The following is a 26838-nucleotide window of genomic DNA, read 5'->3' as shown; positions in this document are numbered from 1 at the left end:
CAGACGGGGAGAACCGTCTGCACACTAGTATAAAATCCAGCTAGGTACCGTTCGGTACCGCTTGGTACCCTGTGTCTGTGCAGACGGTGCTCTCCCCGTCTGCACTCTGCACCTAATAATTATTCGTAAACTATACTCTACAACTTTGAAATTAACTCTCCATCAACATACATCCCATAAGATTATTAATCCCACTCCACCTCTCATAGTCATAGGACCCCTTTTCTATCACATCTAACCTGACTCATAAGAACTCACATACTTTTTTTTTTTGGGAAATGAACTCACATACTTCAACTATACTTTTCTAATCATACAAACAATCACATCAACAACTTATCTAGAAAAATCTTAGGGAAAGCAATTCAGATTATGCTAATATAAATTATATCAATATAAACTTTGAAATCATTAAATTTACTTTCAAATTAAAATATTATAAATTAGTCTTACATTATATTAATTTTAAAATAAATCATCCAGAAGAGACCATTCTAATAATTTCTCTTTTCAAAAGATTTTATTAATCCTAAAGATGAAGAGTATCAATTGAAGAACATTCAAATCCACAAAAAAGAAGGGATAGAACCTTCTTGATTAAAATAAAAATAAAAAAACTTAACCTAAAAAAAAAAACGACAACAACAACACAAGCAAGTGATTAGCTCGGTTTGTCTAAGGCCATCTCCAACCAATCAACGTTTGCCATTCGCAAGGTGCTCCACATGAAAGCAAAACCTATGTTATTCTTGTAACGTGAACAGTGTGACCCCAATATTGACCTCGCACTGTTCACAAATGCCATTTTTTGGTTGGAGAAAGAAAAATATGTTGAGATTATTGCAACTTAGTTTTTTGGATTGTTGAGATTCTTGCAACATGTATATTTTTTATGATTCAAAATATTATTGCTTAAATTACAGTTTCTCCTAACATATTTTGGATGTATTGCTTTTGTTGTTTGTGTGTACTAACATTTCAGAGAAATCATACTCAAGATTGTTGAAGACTTCAAATCAGATTAGATTAAGGAACTGCAAGAAGAAAATTTTTCTAAGATCTGATCGTACTGTACGAAGGATTCTTCGTACAGATGACGTCCAGAGTATGAATTGGACGGGTTCCTTTTCGTCCCGATGAACGCCAAATTTTTTGAACGGATCGTACTATACGATACCTTGTTCATATAGACGACGTCCAGAGTACGAATTTGAAGGGTCCCTTTTCGTCCCGACGAACGCCAATTTTTTTCTTAATGAATCATATTATACGATGCCCTATTCGTACATGCGACGTCTAGAGTACGATGTGGGGAACATTTTTGTCCCGATGAATAAAAAAAAAATTCTTACAGTTCATACTGGATGATTAGTGTGTACGAAAATATTTCGTACAGCTTCGTACATGAAAAATTTTGAACTACTCGTACGTACGAAGCACGATTGAACATGCTCAAAATGTCAATTTTCGGTTTTCTGACTAATTTTTTGTGTCTTTGATATAACAAGTCTATTAAAACTAACGTGAAAAGAGTTGTTCTTCATGATTTTTCAAGAGCAAGTGAAAGAGTATTTGTGGGAGTGTTTCACATTTTTATTTCTCAACATTTTAGTATTTGTGATTGAAAAATTAATTTTGCAAAAAATATAAAAATCAAATTTACCTTATTTATCAAGAGAATTTTTAAAATATCAATTCACCCCCTCCCCCCTCTTGATTAGCCTTGTGACATTAGCATATGTCTAACAACCAATATGGACTTTACAAAATATACCCAAAAATTCTTTTTGGATGTTATGAAATAGAGTTTTGTTGGAGAAGAGTCACCGCATTTTAGGAGAAATTATTCTGTGCAAAGACCAACCAGAATGTGTCACATCAACAGTACCAAGTTGCGATACAGAGCAAAATATGAAGTGGCGCATTTTGATTGCTCTTCGGAATATGTTCAACGTCCGCACAGAATAATTAATCACATTTTAGAGTGAAAACTAAAATTTTCAATTCCAGATGCCCTAAACACTCCAAAATAAAATGAAGTAACTAAAATGAATAGCATGAAAAAAAAATCTGAGGTTACTAAGCCTTGGGAATAGCGACCATGGAAAAATGTTCCCTAAACCCTAAAATTTAAATAACAGAAACACGTGACATGGTATATTTGCCTAGGGATCTTTTTCAGAAGTATGAATTGTAAGGCCAGCAAGCATGGCCATGTGCAATGGTGACTCCCACAGTTGGACAAATCCTTCCTACATATTAATCGCTAAGGTACGTGCTACGGTATTACATCAGCCATGGCCTGCCATCGTACCTTTACCAACCTTTTATATTTCAACCATGTTAATTATTTATAGAGATAAAAGATCAAAATAAATTATTTTTATTTAATCTTTATTTATAAAGTCAATATTTTTATATAATCAAAAACTATTTTGATCATTTATAATAAGTTAGAGAACCATTTCTATTCTTTTCTCATAATTTTTATCAAAGAAAATTCACACAATTGGGCTAAATCTTCGTTTAGAGAAATTATTACATCCAGAGATCAGACATAGAAAACCATCAGATTTGTCTCTGGGCTGCCATTATGCTTTTATTGTTCATAGAAATAAGACAGAACGGTTCTCTGTGTCCAACATTTACATGTAATAATATATTTATTATTTAAGAGAATGTTTGCAACAACTTTTTTATAGATTTATTTTTTTTATTGAACAACCATAAATTTATTTGGCCAAATTTTTGTATTAGTTTTAAAAAATTTTATAATAAAAATTATTTTTTATTATCAAATATATTTACTATATTAGTGGTAAGAATGCTGCTGTCTAATTAACAAAAAAAAAAAAAAAAAAAATCTTATTTAATCTTTAAAAAACTAATTTTAATATAACAATTTTATAATTATTACACAAAAATCGCTCAATGATTCATATTTATTTTTACAAGCAAACCCAAAACTTACCCTATGGAGTAATTTATTACTTGCTTGGATTATTTACTCTGTGCGGACGCCAAACACAGTATGAAAACCAACCAGAATGTGCAACATCACCCCTTCGCTGTGTACCGCAACGTAGTATTGCTTCGTACCGCAGCTCGGTACCGCTGACGTGACTACACCTGATTCGTCTCCGGATGTAAAGCTGCATCCGGCCTCCGCACAGAATAATTTCTCACTTGCTTAATGAAAGCAAATGCCTAAAATCTGCTTTCAAAAGCAGCCATTGGACAGCAAGGAAATATTCCCTTGCCTGACAAATAGACACGAAGATCTGCTACTGAATATCTACTACTCAACCTAAGATGCCCTACAAAAAGAAAAACTATATCAAGGACTATAATTTCCCCAGCAGCGAATAACAACCTCGAAGTGAGAGATACAGACCAAGAGGGGCAATCAGAAGGCCATACCTCCTTTTACAGTCGAACTCCTGTGCGCATCTTTCCTTCAGAAAGGAACCTCTCCAGAGCATTTAAATGGCAGTGTAGAAGAAGAATTCCTCAAGAGTTTTTCTCTTTTTCTGTAAAGAGTTGAAAGAGGTGAGAAGAGATGAAGTTCATGTTTCAATGCCCGTGTTGCTCTTGCTTCTGCTTCTTGAAGACCAAGCAAAGCAAGCCTAAGGAGAAGGAAGCCAAACAAGACTGATTACAGTGTAGTTTTACAGTGTTATCTAAGACATTATTCAGCGAGTGTTGGTTATAAAATGGTCTGAGTTCTCTTTTTCTGGATGATTTTTATTTGATAATGTGCAGTTCATCGAGTTACTTTTTCTTGTCTTTCAAGTGTCTATCATTTTGAGAGATACCCATCTCTTCAATTTGTTGTTCTACTGATACCAGCCCGGTCTGTGCCAGAAAGCTGCAAAATAAAATTCATTATCTGTTTAGGTTTGAGATGTTCGGATATATTATTGATTTCCGAGGCAAATTAAAGCTTCGTTTGGGATAGTTTTCTTACTGCTTTTTAAGAGATTTTTTTTTAGTTCAATATGTATTTATAGTAAAAAATTGCTTTAGAAAGCAGTAAGAAAGCTGTCTCAAACTAAGCCTAATTTGCTATCGAAGTGAAAGGCTTCATGAAAATAAAACTAAAGGTTAGAAATTCTATTTTTAAAGACAATATGGATATCTCCAACTAGCAATTTCTATGTAACAACAATAACGAGAAAAAAATTCCATTGAATTAAAGAGAGATAAAGATAGCCTTCAAATTGTAGAATTTAATAATAAAACTGAAGTTGTGGCTTAAAGAGAGACTTATGAAAGACAATAACAATAACAATATCAAGCCTTTATCTCATTACATGGGTCGGCTACATGAATCCTTTTTCTCCATTGTGTCCTATTAAAGGTCAAATTCTCGTTTAAATCTAATAAAGAAATGTCATTCCTAATATTTTCTAACCAGGTCTTTTTAGGTCTGTCTCTACCTTTATTAACATAAGTCAAATCTAATACCTCTACTCTCCTAACCGGGTCATTAAAAGGCCGCCGTTGTATGTGACCAAACCATCTAAGGCAACTCTCTCTAATCTTATCTTCTACTGGAGCTACTCCAAATCATCTAAGTCTCTCTTTCATAAGAGAGACTTATGAAAGAGGAAGCATAAATTCTAGAATGGCATAAAGGATGTCAAAGGAGAGAAAAAAAAAAAAGTTGCGACTTATAATTTAAGAGTTGTTAAGATAAGGAAAAAGAATAATAAAATGATATTGCAGGAAAAAAAAAAGAAATAAAATTGTATCAGGGTGATTTGAGAGTCAGATGGTAAGCATTGTTTATCTAAGTGGCAAGTTATGTGGGGGAGATCAAAATAATCATGTAGTAAACAAACAATCAACAACAACAACAACATCAAGCCTTTATCCCACTAGGTGGGGTCGACTATATGAATCTTTTTTCTCCATTGTGTCCTGTTAAACATCAAATTCTCGTTGAAATCTAATAAAGAAGGATCATTTCTAATATTTTCTAACCAAGTCTTTTTAGGTCTACCTCTACATTTCTTAACATAAGTCAAATCTAATATCTCTACTTTCCCAACCGGGTCATCGGAAGGCCACAGTTTTATGTGACCAAACCATCTAAGACAACTCTCTCTAATCTTATCTTCCACTGGAGCTACTCCAACCTTTTCACATATATGCTCATTTCATATTCTATCTCTAAGGGTAAACCCACTCATCTACCTGAGAATCCTCATCTTTGAGGCACTTAGTATTGTGCTTCTCTTTTTTTTTTTATTTATTTTTTATTTTTATAATTGACTCAATTAAATGCTTCTCTTTTAATGGCCAACATTCGGCGCCATAAAACATTGCAGGTCTCACCATCATGTAGTAAGCAAAGAAAAAAAAAGAAAGATAAATTGCCCTCGTGTCTGAGTTATTGACCACAATTTTCAAAATGCTCCTCTTAGATTTTGCATTCCTTTTAAAATTTCATTAAGGCTTATATGACTCATTTCCAATATACAAGATGATCCCAAACGGATAACAGCATTAAGTTTTTACCGTTAAATAAGGTCACGTGGCCTTGCTCGAGATAAATTTAGGTATTCCATATTGGGAGAAGGAACAATATATCTTATGATTCTCTCCAAAAATGTCACCTCCATCTGCTTCTTTCGGCTTAGTCTATGAAAAGATATCAGTGGAAGATACATGATGTGCAACTAGATATTTTTGTGTGCTTTTTATTGTTCATTCAAGGTTCTCTTAAGCTATGAACCCTAATTAATGTCCTGCAAAGGAACAACATACATAGACTCAGAATGCAGATCAAGCTTCTTGGAAAGGTCACCAATGTAGAGGTTAGAAGAGGGATTCGAGTTTGCAAAAAGTTCTCAATATTTGAGAGTTATTTTATCAAGGATATTTTGGGGATTCCATATATATAATCAATTGTCATAATATTTCATTGTAACAGGGGAATCATTATTAGTTTTTCTTTTAAGAGATAAATAAAAAAGAGCTATAAACAAGAGGTTAGAAATTTCACTTGAAAAAAACATCATCATCATCATCATCATAGCAAAACCTACAGTGGATACAATGGGAAAAGACCACAATAGCACGGGATGATGGAATCATAGGATTTTGATCAAATTCATCATCACTCCACCACCATCCGCCTTAAGTGCAAGGTTGTAAATTTCAAATCCTATATTAAATTTGCTACTACTACATGCACGATACATAGTACTTATCTAAAAACTGTAGGCTCCGAAAAGCTCATACCCCAGCCTCTTCGCATGGTTCAAGAAAAGTTTTAGTTTTAACTTATTAAGTTTCGAGTCTAAATTCTAGAAGGAAGATTGATTAGAGATAATACATTACCCAAATGTTTTGTCATCGTCTGTGAAAACTTTAAGATATGAGTTCAAGTTTCTAATTCCATCAATTTGATAGGTTTTGACCACAAAAAATCAGGGAACAAACATTAAAATTCAGCAAAACCAACAAATTTTATTGATAAAACAAGAAATATGAATAAGCAAGATATAATGATCCTCTTTCGAGAGAACATTCTCTCTTAAATCCTAGACACCGCTAAAATTCCTCACAAAAATAATGAACAATAACAACTCATAAAATTATGCATACAAAATATAACCATAACCCTAGGGTAAATCAACTACTTAAAGTAAGTAAATACCCAAACAGCGCTCCCCCAATTCACTCCAAAATCTGCCAAATTTTTTTAATTATTTCCCTCCTAAATCAGCCCCAAAATCTGCCCTCTTCAATTAGAAAATATTTCCTAATTAATCCACTCCAAAATCAGCCCTCAAATCAGCCCCCAAATCCGCCCTCTTCAATTAGGAAATATTTTCTAATTAATCCCCTCCAAATTAGCCCCAAAATTAGCCCTCTTCAATTTGGAAACATCTCATAATTAATTCCCTTTGATTAAGAACCTTCCTAAACAGCTTCCTCTTGATTAGGAAACTTCTCAATTCTCTACCAATAAAATTAGCCGGTCCACCAATACTCCCCTCCGGTCCATCAGTTTCCCATAGTCACAAACCTCTATCCCTAAAAAAGACAAATGTATCAAAATGACTAAAAAAGGGTTGAAGAAGCAACCATAAGGCATGCAATCAATGTGAATGAAATGGTAAGCAAAATAGGTTAGATTAGAAATAACCAAAAAAAAAAAAAAGAACGCTTGGTAAACTATAATCAAAGCCTCATATAGAGCTGACACAGATAAAATGATAACAATAAGTGTAAAGAAAATGATGATGATGATCATCACCATCATTATATCATCATCACCATCATCATTAATGCTCAAGAAGTTCTACTTGAATTTAATCAAAAAGATATTTTTGGTAATCCAAGTAGGGATATTTTGAATTAGATCAAATGAAATGACAGAATAAACATATTTGAATGTGCTATCTACTTTGCCCTAACATGCACGACAAATGTACTTTAACACAAGATTATTGCGGAGTGTTTTCAAATGTTTTAATATCACTCATAGTACAATCAAACTCGTTACATTACAATAACCAAAACAAATAAACAGAATGGATAATCCAAATGATTGAATAAACTAAATAACTTTAAGAAATTGCTCACAGGAATATAGCATGATTAAGATATTTACAAACGTAAAACATGCGCCAAGTACAAATAAAATTATGAAGTGGAGTGAATTACCCATTTAGGAGCACGAAAAGCACAGCCCCAATGATAACAAGCAAGATGACGTGACCAACTATAATAAAATCGCTGGATATGAATGCTAAGGAAAGCATGGCGATAAGACAAATGGCAAGCATCATAAACGTAATCTTCAGAACAGCCCAAGTTGGAGCCTGGATAAAATGATTTAAATGACGATCAGATTCACTAATACAGGAAGAACACCATTAATACGATAAGAAAATAGAAGGTTGAGGTAAAGATTGGTGATAGATAACAAAAACACAGTTTTCACAAGTAAAATTAATTAGATTCTTAGTGTAGAAATTATACACACGTTAACACCGGATGCCAAAGCTCCCAACAGCACAGCTTCTCCAGATGATAGGCCATTTGAGTTGTTTTCTTCCATGACTAAGTCTGCTAACATAAACCAAAAGATTAAGATAAGCGCCAGATATGTCAAATTAAATACAGAAGTTCTGTAAAGTTATATGAAGAGAATCGTTGAAGTTTTATAAAAGCAAATAAATCTACACCATCCATAAACCATGTTGTATACAATTTACCACTGATTAACATCAGCAGTTGCTTAAACTGACTTAAATAATAAACACCTATAATATAAATTTCAACCTCACTATAATTAGGTCCTCTTCTCCAAAGCTCAAAGGAGGGTGGGCCTGGACTAGTGGTTGAGTTCACTCCAACAAACATCGAGGTCTCATATTCGAGTCATGAAAATCACCACTGTACAAATGGAGAGGAAAATCTTGTGCGCATCCCCTCCTTAGAACCTACACAATTTTTTTTATCCAAAGCTCCGAGCTTATACTCATTAGAAATGCGGTGTGTTCAATTCTTTATTGGAATGATCTTGTGGTGAGGTTTTTGTATATGAGTCAAAATTATGCAATTATTGAGTTGTATTGAACATCTTTGATCTTTGTTGGAAAGTATCATACATTCAAATTGCATCCGCGAAAAAGCACATAGTATTCATGTTGATGATAAGTTAATGAACATGAGGATATTCATGAACCTTGTCAAAATATCTGTGATGCTGAGATTGTCTCATTGGACTTTCTTAATGTCCATGCCACCCTAAAGTTGATGCAAATTGACAAAGAAATATAATTTTTCAGACCTACTTTAGGATTGATGAGAAATCATGCCAGCTTATTATTTATAGTATAGTTGTATGAATGTGGTATCCACATCAACTTCTAGAGTGCATAATTATTGAATTGCTATGCTAGCGTCAATAAACATTGCTAATTGCACTTATCACTATTTGAATTTATGTTTTACCATCAGCTGTTGCAAATGACCTAGCAATTCTCCCTTATGTTTGAATTAAATGTTATCCTTGTCAATTTCATACACCTATGTCATCATCATAGTTAGCCAAGCCTCACCTATTTAGGGGTGGCATTATGATCTTTATTATCCACTCATTTCTACAAGTAATTCAAGATATTTAAACTTAATCTAACAGCCTTTCTGTATAATTTCTATCAATTTTACTTTTCATATATCCCTCTTCCTCCCTAATCCTTCAACATTAAATTTATCAATCTAAAGGGAACATTTTCTTATTTTTTTTCCTCGTCCAAATCACATAAATCTATCTATTTTTCTTAAAATTTAATTGCCACAACAACTAGAAATAGGAGCTTATCTCTTTCATAATAAATGAGTTGAATTGTGAGCCTACTCAAAATTGAGCTCGGGCTCAAGCTTAAATTTGACTAATTAATCAAGCTCAAGACGAACTAATTCAAGCTTGACTCAACTTATTTACATCAGTAATGTGGTCACAAATGAAATTTAAAAAACACAGCACACGGCCATATACAATTTTAAACCCAAGCAAGGAGCAAAGAAATCCTTCATGCCATAGCCACCAAGTGAAAGTTAATTCTCTCTTTGTGTGTGAGTGCGTATGCTCGTGTACACACGCACAGGTATAAAGATGTTGCTTGGTTCAACATTAATTTAGGCTTACATATGAATGTCATGCTTAATCTAGCATAAGAGGTTTTTTTTTGACTGATTAGATTATCAAATCATGATTAACTAAGTCAATTTGGTAATTTTACCTATCCCTAAGCCATCCTCCGCCAGATTTTGATGCTATTGTAACGGCCATGTGTTAACCTCGCCCTTCTTGAAACCAGACAAAGATGATTGCATTAATTCTTATTTCAGCTTTAAGAATACCTAATCTCTAGGGTTAGTGATGGGGACATCAGATCATCATGGAGAGTTTACCAGCGACGTGGCCGCCAATCTATGGCCACGATCGAGTCGTTATATTTTTGAGTCGATGTATTTTGTTTTCATGCATTTTATTATTTGCTTATGAGTGTTTATTTTATTTCCCTTTGTACCCCTTTGTATGGGAATGGTCATGTGTAAGCCTAAGGGCAATTGTGTCATGTCAGTTAGAGTCTTTTGTATGAGGCTATTTAAAGCCCCTTTGTTTTATTTTCAAGTTTGAAATCTTTCTTAAATTAGTTAATCTATTTTTGGAAAGTTTCTAAATTGATACTATTTTGAATTCAAATTTAAATAGAGTCAATTAAATACTTTCCTAAGTTCCGATCTATTTTAGGCAAGCTTGTACACATGGCACCAAACCCCAATCTCCCATGATATTGCCGCCGGCTCCTCTCCAATAACCCAGAAATTTTCAATTTATTATTTCCTAAACTCTAAACCCATCAATTTGGAAACAATTTCAAATCCTGTTCTCTCACCTTTTGGCCGAAACTCTCACATAGCCCAAGTTCTAAATTATTTCCTAAGTGAGAACGTGACATTAGGAAATAAAATTTCCCAAGCCTTCAATCCCGCCGGCCTTCCCTCTGTTATCCGTATCACCTCCTCCCTCTCATACCTCCTCTCCACCTTGGTTTCACATGTGGATTACTTCCGTAACTATTTCCTGAAGGACCATCCAGATTTTGGCTAGAAAATCTGAGAACTTTCTCAGATTTTGGAAGGACTTGGATTATTTCTTCAGCACACCTTGAAGAGAACATCGTAGTTCTCCAACCTTGGACATTCTTCAAGAGTAGTTGCTATCGTGGAGGATCTCCGCATCTCCTTAAGCAAAGGTTCTCCTTTTCACTTGCATATTATTTCTTCTAAATCTAAATTCTCATTGGATGGTTGTAATCACGAAAGCTCCTTCAAATTGCTCTTGCCAAGCTTAGTCTTTTGTAGGAATTGAGTGTAATCTTCTATGCATCCTACGTCTCGTTGTTAGATTAGGGATTAATTTGAAGCCTACTGTTTGCGTTGTGTGATTTTCTTATTTATTTTGTAAGTTTCAAAGTTCAGAGCATGTAATCTCACTTGAGCAAATCATTTCCTTATTTGTTTTGAATCTTTGTTGAGAATTGCTAAGTAATTGTTTCCTGGATTTATTCTAATCTAAGAGTTGTGCAATGCCTAAATGACTACATAATCAGCGCATCTAATTAGTCCTGCATCAGTTAGTAATCCCACTTACATTAACAACAAATTAAAACCCCCCATAAACTATGAACACACCATCACCAATCAGTAATCACAAACTCAAAATTCAGAACGAACTCCAACAGTTGAAAGAAACAAATTTCCAAACCAGACAACATCTGCATGAGCTAGCCACAAAACTGAGATTTTTAATCCAATAAGCACAAGCAAAAAATGAAATATTCTATTCATCTTGATAACCAACAGTTCAAGAGATTCGATTTATTAACGTTTAATGATCCCTTCACTCCTTTTTCATTCTACAAGAAAAAAAGTAATTTCTCAAAAACTTGTTTTGCAAGCAAATTCCAGTAATTGATAGACGGAAACAACAATTTTCACATCTAAAAGCTCTTAAGATCAGCCTTCAACCAACTATCACTACTAATACCATTCCGCAGAGAACAATTACACTAAAAAAAAAGATCTGAAGAGAAAAGATCAATTGGCATATAACAGAGAGGTAAAAACTGGTTATCAGATCTATGAAGGGGAAATTTTGTTTTATGAATCATTTTGCTTGGATGAAAAGGGCGAGATGGATGAACGAAGAAGTACCTGAAAGCTATTGCGACGTCGAGGAAATGTCGACGAAAATCACAGGGTAAAGCGGCGCGGTCCGTAGAATGCCTTATATAGTGGCTCTTTAGAGAAGCTGAACCGGAGAATCTCATCGGGCGGGTCGGGCCCATGTCCGACCCATTAATAGTATACTTGAATAATGAAAATTATCGAAATATTTTGATCACGGAAGATATGCAATTGTTATAATCTCAAATTTTATTATGACTTTTATTTTATAATTTTTTTTCTAATTTTATATTTTTTATTGAATATCAAATGACATTATTCAATAAATAAAATAAAAGAGTATTTTAAAGCATCAAAATCATTATAAATACATATAAATAAAACTTTAATGTACCCAAAATAAAATTATGATTTTTTTAAAGCTGTTGAAAAGAAATCAACTTTTATATAAAAAAATTATTTTAAAAATTAATAATAAAGTTACCTCAATGAAATTTATGTGAATTTAGATAAAATTTTTTATTGATTTCTTTTATTATTATTATTATTTATATGCTTTGCTTTTTTATTCCAGTATATTTTTCAATAAGTTATTTTCTCATTTTTATAAAATGTTGGGCATTTATTTAAATATATCTTATTTGGTAATATATATTTATATAAATATATAATATATATTATAATATTTATATAAATAAAAAATTTATATTTATGATAAACTCATATTCAGTTTGATAAATAAAAAATTAAATATAAATACAAAAATATTGTCCAATTTATTTAAATTGCTGAGCGGAGGATGCGGGGCTTCAGCCCTCAGCCGGTTTGATCGTCAGCCAACTTCGCTGTGCGGTCGGTATCACAATGGCGGAAGGCGCGAAGATGGGCACTGTGACATCGTTGGACTCTCTGTTCACTTCTGAAGAAGCGGAGAAGGCGGCGCGGCGGGGGGAGGAGGCCATAGAGGACCGCCGGAAAGAGCTATGCCGCCTTCGCGAATTCATCTCTGACAACTCCGCCTTGATCCACCAAGTCCAGAAGCTCCCCGACGAGCTATCCCACGACATCATGGCACGCCACTTCTCACATGCACGCGCCTTCTCTGATTCTTTTCCAACACATTATTTTCACTCTCATGCTTGCATCTTTTGTTTGTTTGATTCACGCTCAGGTGCCGTTCGGCGGCGCTGCCTTCTTTCCTGGTCGTTTGATCCACACTAATGAGTTCTTGGTATGAGTTTGTAAAAAATTGGTGATTGTCCATCAATTTTACTGGGCGTTTGGTTGAAGTTTTGGGGATTCGCATTTGGTTAGGTATTATTGGGCGAGAGCTACTATGCAGAGAGGACTGCGAAGCAAACGGTGGAGATCCTTCAGCGGAGGGGGAAGTCTCTGGAGGGGCACGTTGAGTCGTTGAACAAGATAATGAAGGATCTTGAAGCCGAGGCAAAGTTTTTTGATTCAACTGCTGCTGAAGTTGCTGTAAGTACTTTTGTTCTTCCATTGGCTCTGTTCCTCCTTGGGTTATCTATTTTATGTTCAACATTTATAATGTCAACGCGTTTTCTGGATTCTAAGGTGTTTCCATCGTTGTTAATTTTTGAAATAATTTTCCAAGTTTCTCGGGTCTAATGTACTGCAAATGAAAATTTTGACATAAATCATCATCATTAGCTCCAACCTTATCCCAACTATTTATGCCCGGCCTAATGGATTATTTTTTTCCACTTATTCCTATTGAGTGCTGACTCTAGTTTATGTAAGTCTTAATCTTTAAATACAAGTTCTAGCCTTTTTTTTTTTCTTTTTTCTTTAACATTTTCTATCTACTTGCCTTATTGATGCATCTTTACATCTTGCTGTATATGACCAATCTAATTAATTTATTCTTCACTACTTTTATCCACCAACTCTTTTGTATAATCATTGCTTATTCTATTCTTTTTAATGCAAGTTGTTGATGAAAATGCAATACTTTTGAAACACAATTAGAGTTGATGAACCTTGTCGTTATATGTTCTTGGTAGGGTCATGATGATGCATGGGAAGTAATGATTTCTATATTGTTTACATATCTAGGTAGGATTTGCTATTTGCAAGGAAAGTTGTTGCCTATCACCACATGCAATATACTTGAGAGTATAAAATATATTCTCTCATTTAACTTGCCAAAATATGTGAAAACTTTCTCTAATTGTCAATTGACCTTCATATGTGTTCCGACTCTGGCTACTTTATGGCAACATTAACTAAAAGTATATCTGCTGACTATGTATATGTTTGATGTGCTCTTAGAAATTGATCTGAATGCCACCTTTGACTTTTTTTCTTCCATCAAAGTGTATGATAGCTAAGATGTATTTTGTTAATGTCAGGGCTTTAACTGTTGATTCTTTATACGCTCTTATGTTAAATTTGTTTACTTAGCATTTATTTTTTTTATTCTCTTGTTCAGGAAGGTTTAGTGGAAATAAGAGAAGAGTATGTTGAGGAAACTCAAAGTGAGGAACCTAAAACAGGTAAATTCTAGTATTAAACTTGATTTTATCAGTTTTCTTTAGATTTGTTGAATAGAAGATATGAAGTTTTTTTTCCAAATGAGAAGGGATGTGTAATGTGTGCTTTTGGTTTTGCTTGTTATATTTGGTATCATAATTTGATAATTATAGCTCTATTTTTTTATAAATTTGATTTTTTTAATGATGTTTAGTGATTTTTTGAACAATAGTCAACTTTGATGGGCGGTGGGGAATATTAGAGCCTAATTTGAACCTAAATACTTGAATTATTTTTATAAATTTGATTATTGATGATATTTATTAATTATTAAAACAACATTCAATTTTGGGGGATGATATCAATGGCTAAAGACTAAACACTTGGATCAATGGATGAACACCCATCAGTCCAAAGGCTTAGGCTAGAGTATGGGTCATTATTATTATAATAGGAATTCAACTCTTGTTGCACCTCTAATGTGACATTATACTCCGCTTTAATGAATGTTTTAACAATCTCTCTTATGCATGAGAGTAATCTACATTGGTCATCACAATATAAACTTTTCAACACCCTTAAATGTCATTCAACAAGAGTCCAATTAAACATTTGGATAATCTTGCTTTATCATAGTATAAAGTTGAAACTCTTGGGAGCCATGGGCCACATGAAACCTCTATTCTAGCTAAATCATTAAATCTGATATCACTTGTTAGGTGGGATTGGATATTAGGAACTTAAGTTGAACCCGAAACATGATAAACACCTATCAAGCCAAATACTTAAGCCAATGGGTTAGTGTTGTCACTAGAGTATTGGAAGCTCAACTCTCGTTTAACTTTCGATGTGTGACTATTATACTGTCTCTCATGTATCTCTACAAAGTTAATGTAATTTTGTTGTACTATTTTTTTATGATTATTGTTTAAATAATATTTGGTTTTGTTAGTGTGAGGGAGAGAGAGCTAAGTTTACAGTTCAGCTTATACTTCAGATTTCTTTTTAAGAATATTTAGTTAGTTGATTTGAGGAGCTAGTCTTATGTGCAAAATTCTAGTATAGAATGTTATGGTTATTATTGATGCGATAGATCAAATTACAGCCATATATATGTTTGTGATTTTTGTGCATTATAATCGAAAGTGTTAAGTGCAGTGCAGAAACATCCTAAAAGGTAAAGTATATATTGTTAACAAGTGTGTTTAGTTTATATTCTTAACAGGTGTCTGTTTAGTTGGCTACATATGTAACACAGTATGAAATAATTCCCTGTAAAGTAATTGCTGTAAATATTGTTGTATTTATTAGGCCACAGATTTTGAACACAATGAACTATAATGTAAACTAGATTCATCAACTTTTAACCGAACTGACAAAATTTACTTCTTGTACTTTAGATTAAGTTTTCTGTGACTGAAACTGCCCCTGAAAATGATATTCCTGGCTGGAATTATTAATTGAGCTGAATTTGCATACCTTGCGAATGGTAAGCAATGATTTAAATAAATTATTATATCGACCCTAAATACTCTTGATTTAAATTTGAACCCTTGTGTTTTTGCATAAAAAAATCCAGGTTGTTTTGATGCTAGATTAGCATGCACATGCCATCATTTTAGAAACATCTGGTATCGTGGAAAAGTTCATCTCTCCAACCAAACAACCTTCCCTGCCTCATAACACTCGTCCACAAGAAAAATCCAAAATTTTGAAAACTCTCATTCTCTTCTTTGCCTCCCTCATCACAACTCTGAAGCCTTTTCTTTGAAAAGCACAGGTCTTTCAAACACAAGTTTTGTGAGCTCTTCAAAAGCACATAATTCTTTAGTTCCTGATGAAGAAGATGAAGATGCTAAATTAATGGCAAGGCTGGATGAGCTTGAGAAAGAAGAGGAAGAAGCTGTGAGTGATTTGGATGATGATGAGGATGATGAAACAGCTAGTTCTTCAGATGACCATGAGGTTGAAGATGATGAAAATGCAAGTTATTTGAAGGTTGATGAAGACGAGGATGATGAGGAAGAGGATGATGATGATGAAGATGAAGATGATGAAAACACAAATTATTTGAAGGTTGTTGAAGATGAGGATGAAGAGGAAGAGAATGATGAAGACGAAGATGTGAATAACAATGCTGAAAACATTTCTGAAACTGATGCTGAGGTGAGTGTTAAACTGGTTTCAGATTTGCAGAGAACTCAACATTTTTTTGCAGTTAGTAAACACGGATTTCAAGGTGATATCCGATAAATGTCTTCTTAAGAGTTAGTTTATCCAATTATTCGTTGACTTAAATGAAAATGAAGCTTTGAATTATTGTTGTGTTTATTGGCTTCATTAGTTATTGTTGAAATGTTTGAGCCTATCACAGGGTCTAGTGTCAAAGCCAACGGGCCCAGGAACATTTTTCCCAACATCTATGCAACACGACGCAATAGGCTTGCTACAGCATCCTGCTGATCAATCTTTTGTAAGAAACCATTATTTCATGTTGGCTGTTCTTTTAACATTCATCTCTTGGAGGCGTACATTGTTTTCATTGCTTCTTTTTTATACTATTTGCTCGAGTAGAATTATATTTTCACAATATTTGTTTACTTATTTTGGTTTTGTTAAACATACAGGTATCAAGCCCAAAAATGCAAGTTGCACCTGAAGGTTAGGCTGAGACTGCATTATGTAGTTGCAAAATGTTTTCTGATGTTTAATAAATTTAAGGTGTCCTATTAGTGTTGCATGTTACATACAGTAACTAAGTCATGATATAATATTACAATCATGACCATATTAACTTCTATGAGCATATGAAAATAATTCATTCAATAGCAGTTTCTGCACGTCATAACTAAAATCAGGTAGTTTTTGATTCCTATTGAGATAGCAGTTAACTATATTCGTTATAGTTTAGGGTTTAAGGAACACATGACTGCTGACAAGGATACTTCTATCAAGTTGTATCAACTACCTCCTCTGATTAAGTAGACCAGGGAACACGATGGCCGGGGACGATGGAACCATGGGATCTTGATCGGGCTCATCATCACCATTCCCCAACCATCCGCTTTAAACGCAAGATGGTGAAATTTCAAATTTTAAATATTAAATTATCAAATACTTGAACCTATGCTGCTACCATATGTCAGATATCACGTATCTATGGATATGATGTATTCATTGACGACTAGCCTTAATCGAAAGTTCTCTCATGATCGGGAGGAGTAATTAACTATAGGGGCTTACGCCTATAGGAAACTAGAACTCAGATCATGAAGTCCTCGCAAAATGAGGGTGAAATCTCTAGGTAGTTTCTTATCTACAAACACAGTCTGTCTTCTGAAAATCTACCCTGGAACCTAATCTATTAAAACTCCCCCCAAAAGCAGAAAGCAAGCATAGCAGGGAGGCCAGGGCGCGAATTTTCGAAGTCCACACACGGATATGCTTGTTTTGTATTTTGTCTCTAAGACTAAATACACTCATTCACCCGAGCATCCTCATCTTAACTTAATATTATGCTTCTCTTTTAATGGCCAACATTTTGCACCATAAAGCATTGCATGTCTCACCACCATCTTATAAAATTTTCCCTTAAATTTGAGTGGTACTTTTCTATCACACAACAAACCCGAAGTATTCCTCTACTTCCACCATGCAACTTGAATTCTACTAATAATATCCCCATCTGTTTCACCATCACTCTAAACAATAGACCCAAGATATCTAAAACGAGTATAATTATTAATAACTTGATTGCTCAAAGTTACAAACCCCCCACTAGATCTATTACTACTAAAATTATACTATATGTATTTGGTTTTAGATCTACTCAAACGAAAACTTTTAGACTCTAAGATTGACCTCCATATTTCGAGTTTACCTTCAACTCTCTCTAGTCTTATCAACAAGAAGAATATCATTAGCAAAAAGCATATCATTAGCAAAAAGCATATCCTAGGGTACATCCTCTTTCAAATGTCTAGTAAGAACATCCATGACTAAAGCAAAAAGATAAGGGCTTAAGGATGATCCTTGTTATAAGCCAACTAAAATAGAAAAATACATGGTCAAATCACCTTATGTTTGAACAAAAGTAATAGCTCCTGCATACATATCCCTAATGACTTGAATATAAACATTATTATCCTCTTTCTTTTCTAGAACTCTCCATAGCACTTCTCTTGGAACTTTATCATATGCTTTCTCTAAATTAATAAATATCATATGTAGATCCTCATTTTCTCTAAACTTCTCCATCAACCCTCTCAATAAATGAATAACTTACATAGTAGACCTACCCGATATGAATCCAAATTGATTTTGAAAAACATTAGTATCACGTCGTAAACTATGCTGTAGAATTCTCTCCCAAAGTTTTAAAATATGACACTTCAACTTAATTCTTCTATAATTCACACAATCTTGTTCATCATCTTTATTCTTAAAAATAGGAATCAACACACTCATTCTCCACTCATTTGAAATCTTGTCTTCAAAATAATATTAAAAAGTTTAGTAAGCTAATAAATTCCTTCATCTGCGAAGCATTTTCACACATGTATTGGAATATCATCAGGTCCATTAGTTTTTTCACACTTCATTTTCTTCAAAGTCCCTCTAACTTCAATTTTAATAATACGTAGATAAAAATAAAAAAAAATCTCTATTTTTATTTAGAGTGCTAAGATCACTAAAGTCAATCTTATTATCACAATCTTCATTGAAAAGCTTAGCAAAATATCTCATTCACCTTTGTTGAATATCCTCTTCTAAGAAAACACTTTTTGATATTCTTCTTTAACGCACTTCACTTGAACTAAATTCTTACTACTCATATCTCTTTGTTTGGCTAACTTATAAATATATCGTCCTCTTTAGAATCTAATATATTATATAAATCATAAAAGCTAAATTTTTTTGCATCACAAATTAGTTTCTTAGACATCTTACAAGCCTTTTTATATCTTTTCCTGTTTTTGGAGTTTTTACATTTAAATCAATTATTATAATATAGCTTTTTATTTTTTATCTTTTCTTGCACATTTTGATTACACCACAAATTATTTTTATTATTAGAAGCTTTTTTCTTTTGAAACTCCAATCACATCATTTGTAACATTCTTTATAATGTTATGGGGAAAGACAAAATATTAAGATCTCTCAAAAATATTTTTGTTAGTGTTCTTTAAATGCCCATATCTAATCTTATAATAACATTTTACTATATTTTTCCCTTTCATCATAAAGTCTAAAACTAATAAGCAATGTTGCTTATATAAACTCTCTTGCAATAACTTTGCAATCTTTGCAATCTAAACGATCTGTTTTTTTTATAAGAAAATAATCAATTTGAGTTTTATTATATCTATGTTTATAAGTGATGATATGCACATTTATTTTCTTAAATAAGATATTAGCAATTATAAAATCTTAAGTTAGATCAAAATCTAATATAATCTTACCACCTTCATTAGTCGCTTCAAACTCATAGCCGCCATGAATACTTTTAAAATCATCTACCTCTCTACCAATATATTCATTTAAATCTCTTCCAATAAAAATTCTTTCTTCAAGAGGTATCTTTTGAATTAATTCTTCCATGGACTAGCTTCTTTGCCCATATCCGTCCATGATGTGGGAACTCTTGTCTATTTAACATTGCACCTGGGTACAAATGTAGTTGCCCTTGCACACTTTTCGTTGTATTCAAGTCATAATATGCGTCGCTTTCAGAGAACGCCCTAATATTAACACAACGTATTAAAGGATTCATATTATGATTATTTGGTAAGTTTTACGCTGGTTATGGATTACCTAACACAACCCTCAATTTTTAGATTGACTATTTTCTTATTAGAAAATCAAATCGTTTAGATTGCAAAGATTGTAAAGTTATTCCGAGTGAAAATTTATGTACCCAACATCGATTATTAGTTTTGGAGTTTAAGGCTTGATGTTGTTGTTGTTGTTGTTGTAGGACTTAAGACCTGACAATAACAACATTTTTACTATAATTTATGAAATGATAAAATATAGCAACATAAGTAATGTAATATCATATAACTTGCACGGTTTACAATATCATCGTATTTAATTTTGGTGTTAACTTTAATTATTTTTTACCGCTTTAGGACTAAATTTGGTCAATATTCAATAGCCGAGGGGCTAAATTGAGGCAATGCAAAATTCAGAGACTAAATTAGTCAGGGATTATTTCAGGCTTTTTCTCTATAATTTTATACACTTCGACTTTGCATTTTGTTCCCAAGAATTGTCTCCGTTACGGTTCCTTTTGCGGCTTTTTCTCTATAATTTTATACACTTGGACTTTGCATTTTGTTCCCAAGAATTTTCTCCATTAAGGTTCCTCTTATGTGATCTTTGAAGTCCTTTAAAATTTAGTCTGCTAAGTTCAATGATCATCCTATAAACCTGAATGCACCTGCTGTTGAGATTTCAAACACTAAATTAATTTCTTGTGGGCCTATATGGATGGTCGAATCACTAGGATTCATCCTCAAACAATCTCCTGCCAATAAGGACGTGGTACGTGTCCTCCAACCGGCGGTTCGCCGCCAAATGGCACCGCAGGATAAACGGTTATGACCCGGGGCCCTCTGAACCGAGTGGTTTTGCCGCCAAATGGCACCACGAAATACCGGTTATGGCCAGCGCCAATACGTCCTTTATTGGCATCAAATCTTTGAGATATGAATTAATAGGATATGATCGATAGGGAACAAAGCCCTCTGTTAGCTAAGGTGGATTCAGATTTGTCCCCTTAGACAAGCATTCACCCCAGGTCTACAAGGTCCCCTTGGACGAAGCAACCCATGGCTGCTAACAAGGATCCTTCTGTCAGGTTGGGTCGACTACCTCCTCTGACTAAGTAGACCAGGGACCACGATGGCCCGGGACGACGGAACCATGGGATCTTGATCGGGTCTATCATCCATTCCCCCACCATCCGCTTTAAGTGCAAGATGGTGAAATTTCAAATTTTAAATATCAAACCATTTCAACCCAAATTTCCAAACTTCCAAATATTTCCAAATCCGTATGTATTGCTGCTACTATATGCCAGATACTACGTATTCTCTACGTATCTGATCGACGACTAGCCTTAATCGAAAGTTCTCTCTCATGATCGGGAGAGATAATTAACTATAGGGGCTTGCGCCTATAGGAAACCAGAACTCAGATCATAAAGTCCTCGCAAAATGAGGGCGAAATCTCTGGGTAGTGTCTTATCTACAAACCCATCTGCCTTCCAAAATTTACCCCGGAACTTATTTCGTTAAAACTCCCTCGCTCAAATAAAAAGAAAAAGCGCAGCGGGGAGGCCGGGGCCGAATTTTCGGAGCCCACATGAAGTTCGCTGATTTTATTGAAGGAATCCTTCTTTGGACTACTTTGTTAGTTCTTCAAATCATCTTGCAAAGCTTTGGGTTATTGTCATCCTCTAATCACTTAGTTCTATATTAAATACACAACAATGCATTTTGATGTTCTTGTTATTTGTGTTTTTAGTCATTCGCGTTAAAATAATATAAATGTTATGGCATGGACAAGGAGTAATAATTGTTAGAATAGGAATTGCATTCTCAAGATTTAACTTCACAAGGGAAAAGGCTACATATACAAGTAAAATTTGAGAATCCTAACAAATAGTTCATTTCAAGAGTGTCGAATTTATGCAGCAATAGTCATGCTATAACTAACTGCACATCACATATCATATCAATATTAATAATAGAATAACTACAGTTAAATAAGGTATGGTCAGCAATTTATTAAACACAAGTGGAAATTATAATAATGTTAAGAGAAATGCTTCTCATAAAGAAGTGTAACTTCATGAGGATTAACCTGAAAATCTTAAGTAACAAAAATTAGGCGCACACATAAATCTATAAATACTACAACAACAACATCAAGCCTTTGTCCCACTACGTGGGGTTGGCTACATGAATCCGTTCTCTCCATTGTGTCCTGTTAAAAGACATTCTCATTTAAATCTAATAAAAAATATCATTTCTAATATTTCTAACCAAGTCTTTTTTAAGTCTGCCTCTAGCTTTCTTAACATAAGTCAAATCTAATACCTCTACTTTCCTAACCGGGTCATCGGAAGGTCACCATTTTATGTGACTAAACTATCTAAGGCAACTCTCTCTAATTTTATCTTTCACTGGTGCTACTCCAACCTTTTCACGTAAATGCTCATTTCATATCCTATCTCTAAGGGTAAAGCCACTCATCCACCTGAGCATCCTTATCTCTGCAACACTTAAGTTAGTATTATGCTTCTCTTTTAATAGTCAACATTCGTCACCATAAAGCATTGCAGGTCTCACGACCATCTAATAATAGGGGAATTAAATTCTAATAATAAAATCATACCAAATTCATAATTTTAACACCAAAGAATAAGCTGTAAGGAAAACTGCAGCAGCCCCAGTTATTAGGAATTGTTTTTTTTTTTTTTTTTGTATCCTTTGTTTGATGGTTTTACTTGGGAAATGAGCTGAAATCACTTTTAGAAGAATTGTTGATGATTACCCATGCGTGTAATCTTCTTCCATGTAACTTTTAATCCTACTATAGAAGCTTCCTTATGATAAACTATCAATGTTAGAAATTGTTAGACATTCATCTCCAAATGTTGATTAATTCATTCAATATCAAGAAATCTTTGTTTTTTCCAGCAAATTGGCTCTCCTTGTTTCATGTTTTCCATCCCTGCAAATATTTTAGTGTAAAGATGCCGACAATAAATAGTCTCTTTCCTTATAACAAAAATTATTGATCAAATGGTTTTGTTTTCAGTTGCTGAATTATGTTTTTCAACTATCTTCTCCCCAATAGTAATTATCTACTAACAAGTTATTGTTTTGTTCAATTTTTAAGGTCCATTGAAACGTATTGTCGAGCAACCTCACGCGACACAACACCCCTCGCTGCCTCCTGAAACGCGAGAAATCCTTCAGAAGTCCCCTGCTTCTAACATTCAGGTACTAAATCTCAGTCATTTTTCCTCTCTATTAAGGGTTCATCTGGTGCTTGAAGAATTAAAACATGTCTTTGTGATGATTAAAGCTTCACTCAGTATTATTTGTGTGTAAATGAAATAATCAGATTTGAAAATCTTGATCTGTTTTTAGAGCTTAAAAATAATGTTGATTCAAATGATCTAATAAATTCATTCTTTTTCAAATGATTTCACCCAAATGGGTCCGATAATTTGAAAGAAAGTAATACTTAAAAGCAAGATTAGCAAAAAAATAGCTGATAAAGCACCTCCCTATGTGGTGCTCTGTATCTTTATCATGAAATTTGTTCTTTGCAACTAATATAGATGGAATTGTGTCTTCTAAAAACATTCTGAGCCAAAGCTCTAGGTGGCATGAAAGATTGACTTGAAGATTCATGATTGGGCTATGACTCAATAATCAATCTTTATTACACCTTGTTTTAGGCCTCGTTTTGGACGGCTTAATTAGCACCGTTTTCGTTTCAAAACGTGAAAAATACTTTTGGTCGTAAAACTGTGTTTTTTAAGTGCTCATTATCTGACCGATTTCCAAGCTTTTATTTTTTGCTTCTTCATTAGTAAAAAGACCTTTTCGAAACAACTGTTTCTCATCAAAATTTTATGAAAGGAGTTCTGCTACCAAACGATACCTTAATTTTTACAATGCAGGCTTTTACAGGCACAGTTATTGAACATAGTTATGGCCTTTTGCCACCAAAACCCTCCTCTAACGATTCAACTGCTGTTCAGGTAGTATCCTGATGAAATATCCCTCATTTTTCTTTCTTTTTCTTCGTTTCTGATCCTGAGAAAATCTTCGTACTGCTTGCAGCAGCCATCACGGCCGGTCTCCAGGTTCAAGATGCAGAAAGGTAACCGTTGAAATGATTAATCTATTATTTGGGACTTGCAACAGTTTGTAAAAATAATTGGAAAATTACTGTAGAGAAAGTAATTTTTTTAAAACTTGTTGTGGTGATCATTGTAAAAATATATAAATAACTTATAATATGCTCACTCAATATTTATCAGATGATTTAAAAAAAAAATTATGACCTATTTTTTTATTTTTATGTAATTTTATGTAATTAAAACATGATCGAATTGTTGTGTTAAATTTTTAAGCTCATCACTCAATTCTTTTATTCTTCTCAGATGGCTTATATTATGTTAAAAGTTATTTTGCTTAGTAGCAATGTTAGTCATATTTTTCTCAAAAATGGCTTTTTATGCCAAAGTAAGGTTTCGTTTGGGACGATTTTCTTACTACTTTTAAAAGCAGCTGAATAGTACAAAAAATAAATTTTTTGTACTAAAAAGCTGCTTCAAGAAGTAATAAAAAAGTTGTCCCAAACGAAGCCTAAATCTTGCTGCTACTTTAAACTCTCTTATTTAGTTTTAATTTATGCTTTATTTTAGATAGTTTTTTTGTCACTTTCTAAAATGATTTTTTAGTAAAGAAAAATTTATAAAAAAAATCATTTAAAAAAAGCAATAAGCTTGCTTTCTTATTGCTTCTTATAGTAATTTTTTAGTACAAAATTAAAAAATCTTATGCTAAAAAATTGTTTTAAGAAGTAATAAAAAAGTCGTCCCAAACGAAGCTTTAACCCAAACGAAGCTTTAACGAAGCGTTAGAAACATTAGTAACCGTTCTTCTGTTTGGCTTATTCATCTTTTATTAAAGAGAGAATATGTATCTATTTTCAACATGAAAGTGTGTTTTCAGGCATGCAAATTTATTAAAAAATATATTAGTTTAGTTGTAAAATTATTTAAAGTATTTGAAAATTATATAAAGTGAATTTTTATCATTTATCTTTTAATTTTTCATTCTTATTATTTTATTATAATATATGTTTAAATTAAAATTATTCTATCTCTTTCTTAATATGAGTCAACTCATGAACTCAAGCTTAGCCCAAGTTTGGGTCCCAATGAGTATGGAGTTGCCCAATAATGGGCTCAAGACTCCAATTAAAAATTTAGAAAAATTTTTAAAGAATTTTAAATTCTGTTTAGAAGGGATTGAAAGATCTATAAGCTAAGAAAGTCCTATAGAAAAACAAAGATTAATAAGAAAATAGGTAGTGCATAAAATGTGATGGTCTTCTCCATTGGGTTGAGAAGTGAATGAGTGAAACTTGTAATTGTAAGAACAAGGTAGTAGAATTGTAGCCTAGAAAGGGGGCTAACTTGAATCTCACCTACTTGGTGAAATAGTCGAAAAGATCAAAAGGAAATGGTTCTCTTAGCAAAGGCTTGTGGAATATGGTTGAATGTAAGGGAATCATCATTGGAAGAAGCTATTGCATTGGTGGATGTCGGATGGAATGGTAGCGATAACTTTCACACAAAGTTTTGAACATGTATATCTTGTTGAGTAGCGATTCAACAGCGATTGCAAACCACTTCAAGTACTTCCTAAAGCAACTCTTCATATCATAGTACTTGAAGCTTGCACCTAAGAAAGACTTATTATATTTGGCTATAAATTAAGCTAAGGCCAACATCTTGAGAAATATAGTTTAATTTTCATTATTGGGTAGTCTACCTAGCTTAAATAGCTATACAATGGTGTAATCCAAGATTCCATCTTGCTTATCCCCATGACTTCATGCTCTTTAATTGATGGAACTATAAACTACTCTATAATTATTGAACTACACCCACCATACTTTACTAAAAGATCTCATTGTTCTTCTATAGATTTGATTATATTTTATTTTGCATCATAGCTAAGAAACTTATCCCACTTTGCTATGAAGATATATTTTGCTAAGCTATGTTGAACCTCAATAGGTTTGGAAACGTTTCCTCCAAGTATTTTAGATAGCCTTGCTAGAATTTTCTCTCCATCAAAAGATCATCAATTTAGGCATATGCATTCATCCTCCCCTTTTGATGCTTAAAGGTATCACCCATCAATCATTATGGGTATTATCATTATTGAACTCGATTAACATTACTAATATTATAATACACGTCTTATAAGTGATTAAGATTTCATTTGAGACAACTTTTTTACTACTTTTAAAGCAATTTTCTAATACAAAAATTTTAAATTTAGTATTATAAAATCGCTTTAAGAAACAGTTAAAAAAACATCCCAAACAAAACCTAAATCTATCTTCTTTTCAACCAAAGGATGCATCAAGATTTTGTGGTAGATAAATTATGAGTAAAAGAAGTCAAGTGTTTTAGCCTATTTCTATTCCTGAAACTTATTACTATAGACTTTTGATCTATTGCTTCACATCCACTAAAATCTTCCTCTACTTTATTAGCTTAGCATCTTCTTCCACTACATTAGCTTACTCTTGCAATGAACATTTTGCATAAGACTTCCAACCAAGTATTTATGCCTAAAATCTTGAATGATTGTTATCAAAACAAAACCCAAATAATTTTTAAAACTTGCCTAGTCAATCTTAAATTTGCCTTCAACAATATAGCTAATCTTAAATGTCCACATGATCTTCATCACATCAAACTTGTAACACTTCATTTACAAGTTAAAGACCCACTATAATCAATAAACACTTAATACACCTCAAACTTAATAGTTACAACTTTCATCAATATTG

The 26838-nt window shown here is 33.2% G+C and overlaps 2 protein-coding genes across 8 annotated transcripts; one reads left to right on the top strand and one right to left on the bottom strand.

The window, feature by feature from the left end:
• Window positions 1–2875: 2875 nt before the first annotated feature.
• On the bottom strand, window positions 2876–11813 carry LOC110103450. 7 transcript variants are annotated; one of them, XM_020832178.2, is made up of 6 exons: window positions 11749–11808; window positions 8003–8085; window positions 7681–7838; window positions 3776–3868; window positions 3421–3626; window positions 2876–3317 (listed from the first exon to the last, which is right to left on the bottom strand). In XM_020832178.2, exons 2-5 carry the CDS (start codon window positions 8075–8077, stop codon window positions 3458–3460), a joined length of 495 nt encoding a protein of 164 aa, XP_020687837.1. In that variant the 5' UTR covers window positions 8078–8085; window positions 11749–11808; the 3' UTR covers window positions 2876–3317; window positions 3421–3457. The 7 variants fall into 7 exon arrangements, with proteins under 7 accessions (XP_020687837.1, XP_020687836.1, XP_020687835.1 ...); XM_020832177.2 differs by having other exon boundaries at window positions 2876–3626; window positions 8003–8088; window positions 11749–11813; XM_020832176.2 differs by having other exon boundaries at window positions 2876–3626.
• Window positions 11814–12509: 696 nt separating this feature from the next.
• LOC110103455 (RNA polymerase II subunit 5-mediating protein homolog) lies at window positions 12510–24134 on the top strand. The gene is made up of 10 exons (XM_020832184.2): window positions 12510–12792; window positions 12893–12952; window positions 13036–13203; window positions 14177–14240; window positions 15998–16383; window positions 16592–16690; window positions 16845–16878; window positions 23128–23231; window positions 23921–24001; window positions 24084–24134. Exons 1-10 carry the CDS (start codon window positions 12586–12588, stop codon window positions 24132–24134), a joined length of 1254 nt encoding a protein of 417 aa, XP_020687843.2. The 5' UTR covers window positions 12510–12585.
• The last annotated feature ends 2704 nt before the right edge of the window (window positions 24135–26838 follow it).

This window comes from Dendrobium catenatum, unplaced genomic scaffold (assembly GCF_001605985.2).
Source record: "Dendrobium catenatum unplaced genomic scaffold, ASM160598v2 fragScaff_scaffold_1456, whole genome shotgun sequence".
NCBI lineage: Eukaryota > Viridiplantae > Streptophyta > Magnoliopsida > Asparagales > Orchidaceae > Dendrobium > Dendrobium catenatum.
Note: the sequence above shows the minus strand (reverse complement) of the source record. Positions and strands in the feature narration are given on the sequence as shown.

What these genes read in the sequence shown, in the direction of transcription:
- LOC110103450 (XM_020832177.2), bottom strand. Translation starts at nt 8,077, where the DNA reads ATGGAAGAAAACAACTCAAATGGCCTATCATCTGGAGAAGCTGTGCTG. An exon ending in CTTTGGCATCCGGTGTTAAC is followed by an intron (nt 7,839 to 8,002) that starts GTGTGTATAATT and finishes CATTTTATCCAG; the next exon opens with GCTCCAACTTGGGCTGTTCT. An exon ending in CACTTGAAAGACAAGAAAAA is followed by an intron (nt 3,627 to 3,775) that starts GTAACTCGATGA and finishes CCTTCTCCTTAG; the next exon opens with GCTTGCTTTGCTTGGTCTTC.
- LOC110103455 (XM_020832184.2), top strand. Translation starts at nt 12,586, where the DNA reads ATGGCGGAAGGCGCGAAGATGGGCACTGTGACATCGTTGGACTCTCTG. An exon ending in AAGTGAGGAACCTAAAACAG is followed by an intron (nt 14,241 to 15,997) that starts GTAAATTCTAGT and finishes TGAAAAGCACAG; the next exon opens with GTCTTTCAAACACAAGTTTT. An exon ending in ATCCTGCTGATCAATCTTTT is followed by an intron (nt 16,691 to 16,844) that starts GTAAGAAACCAT and finishes TTAAACATACAG; the next exon opens with GTATCAAGCCCAAAAATGCA.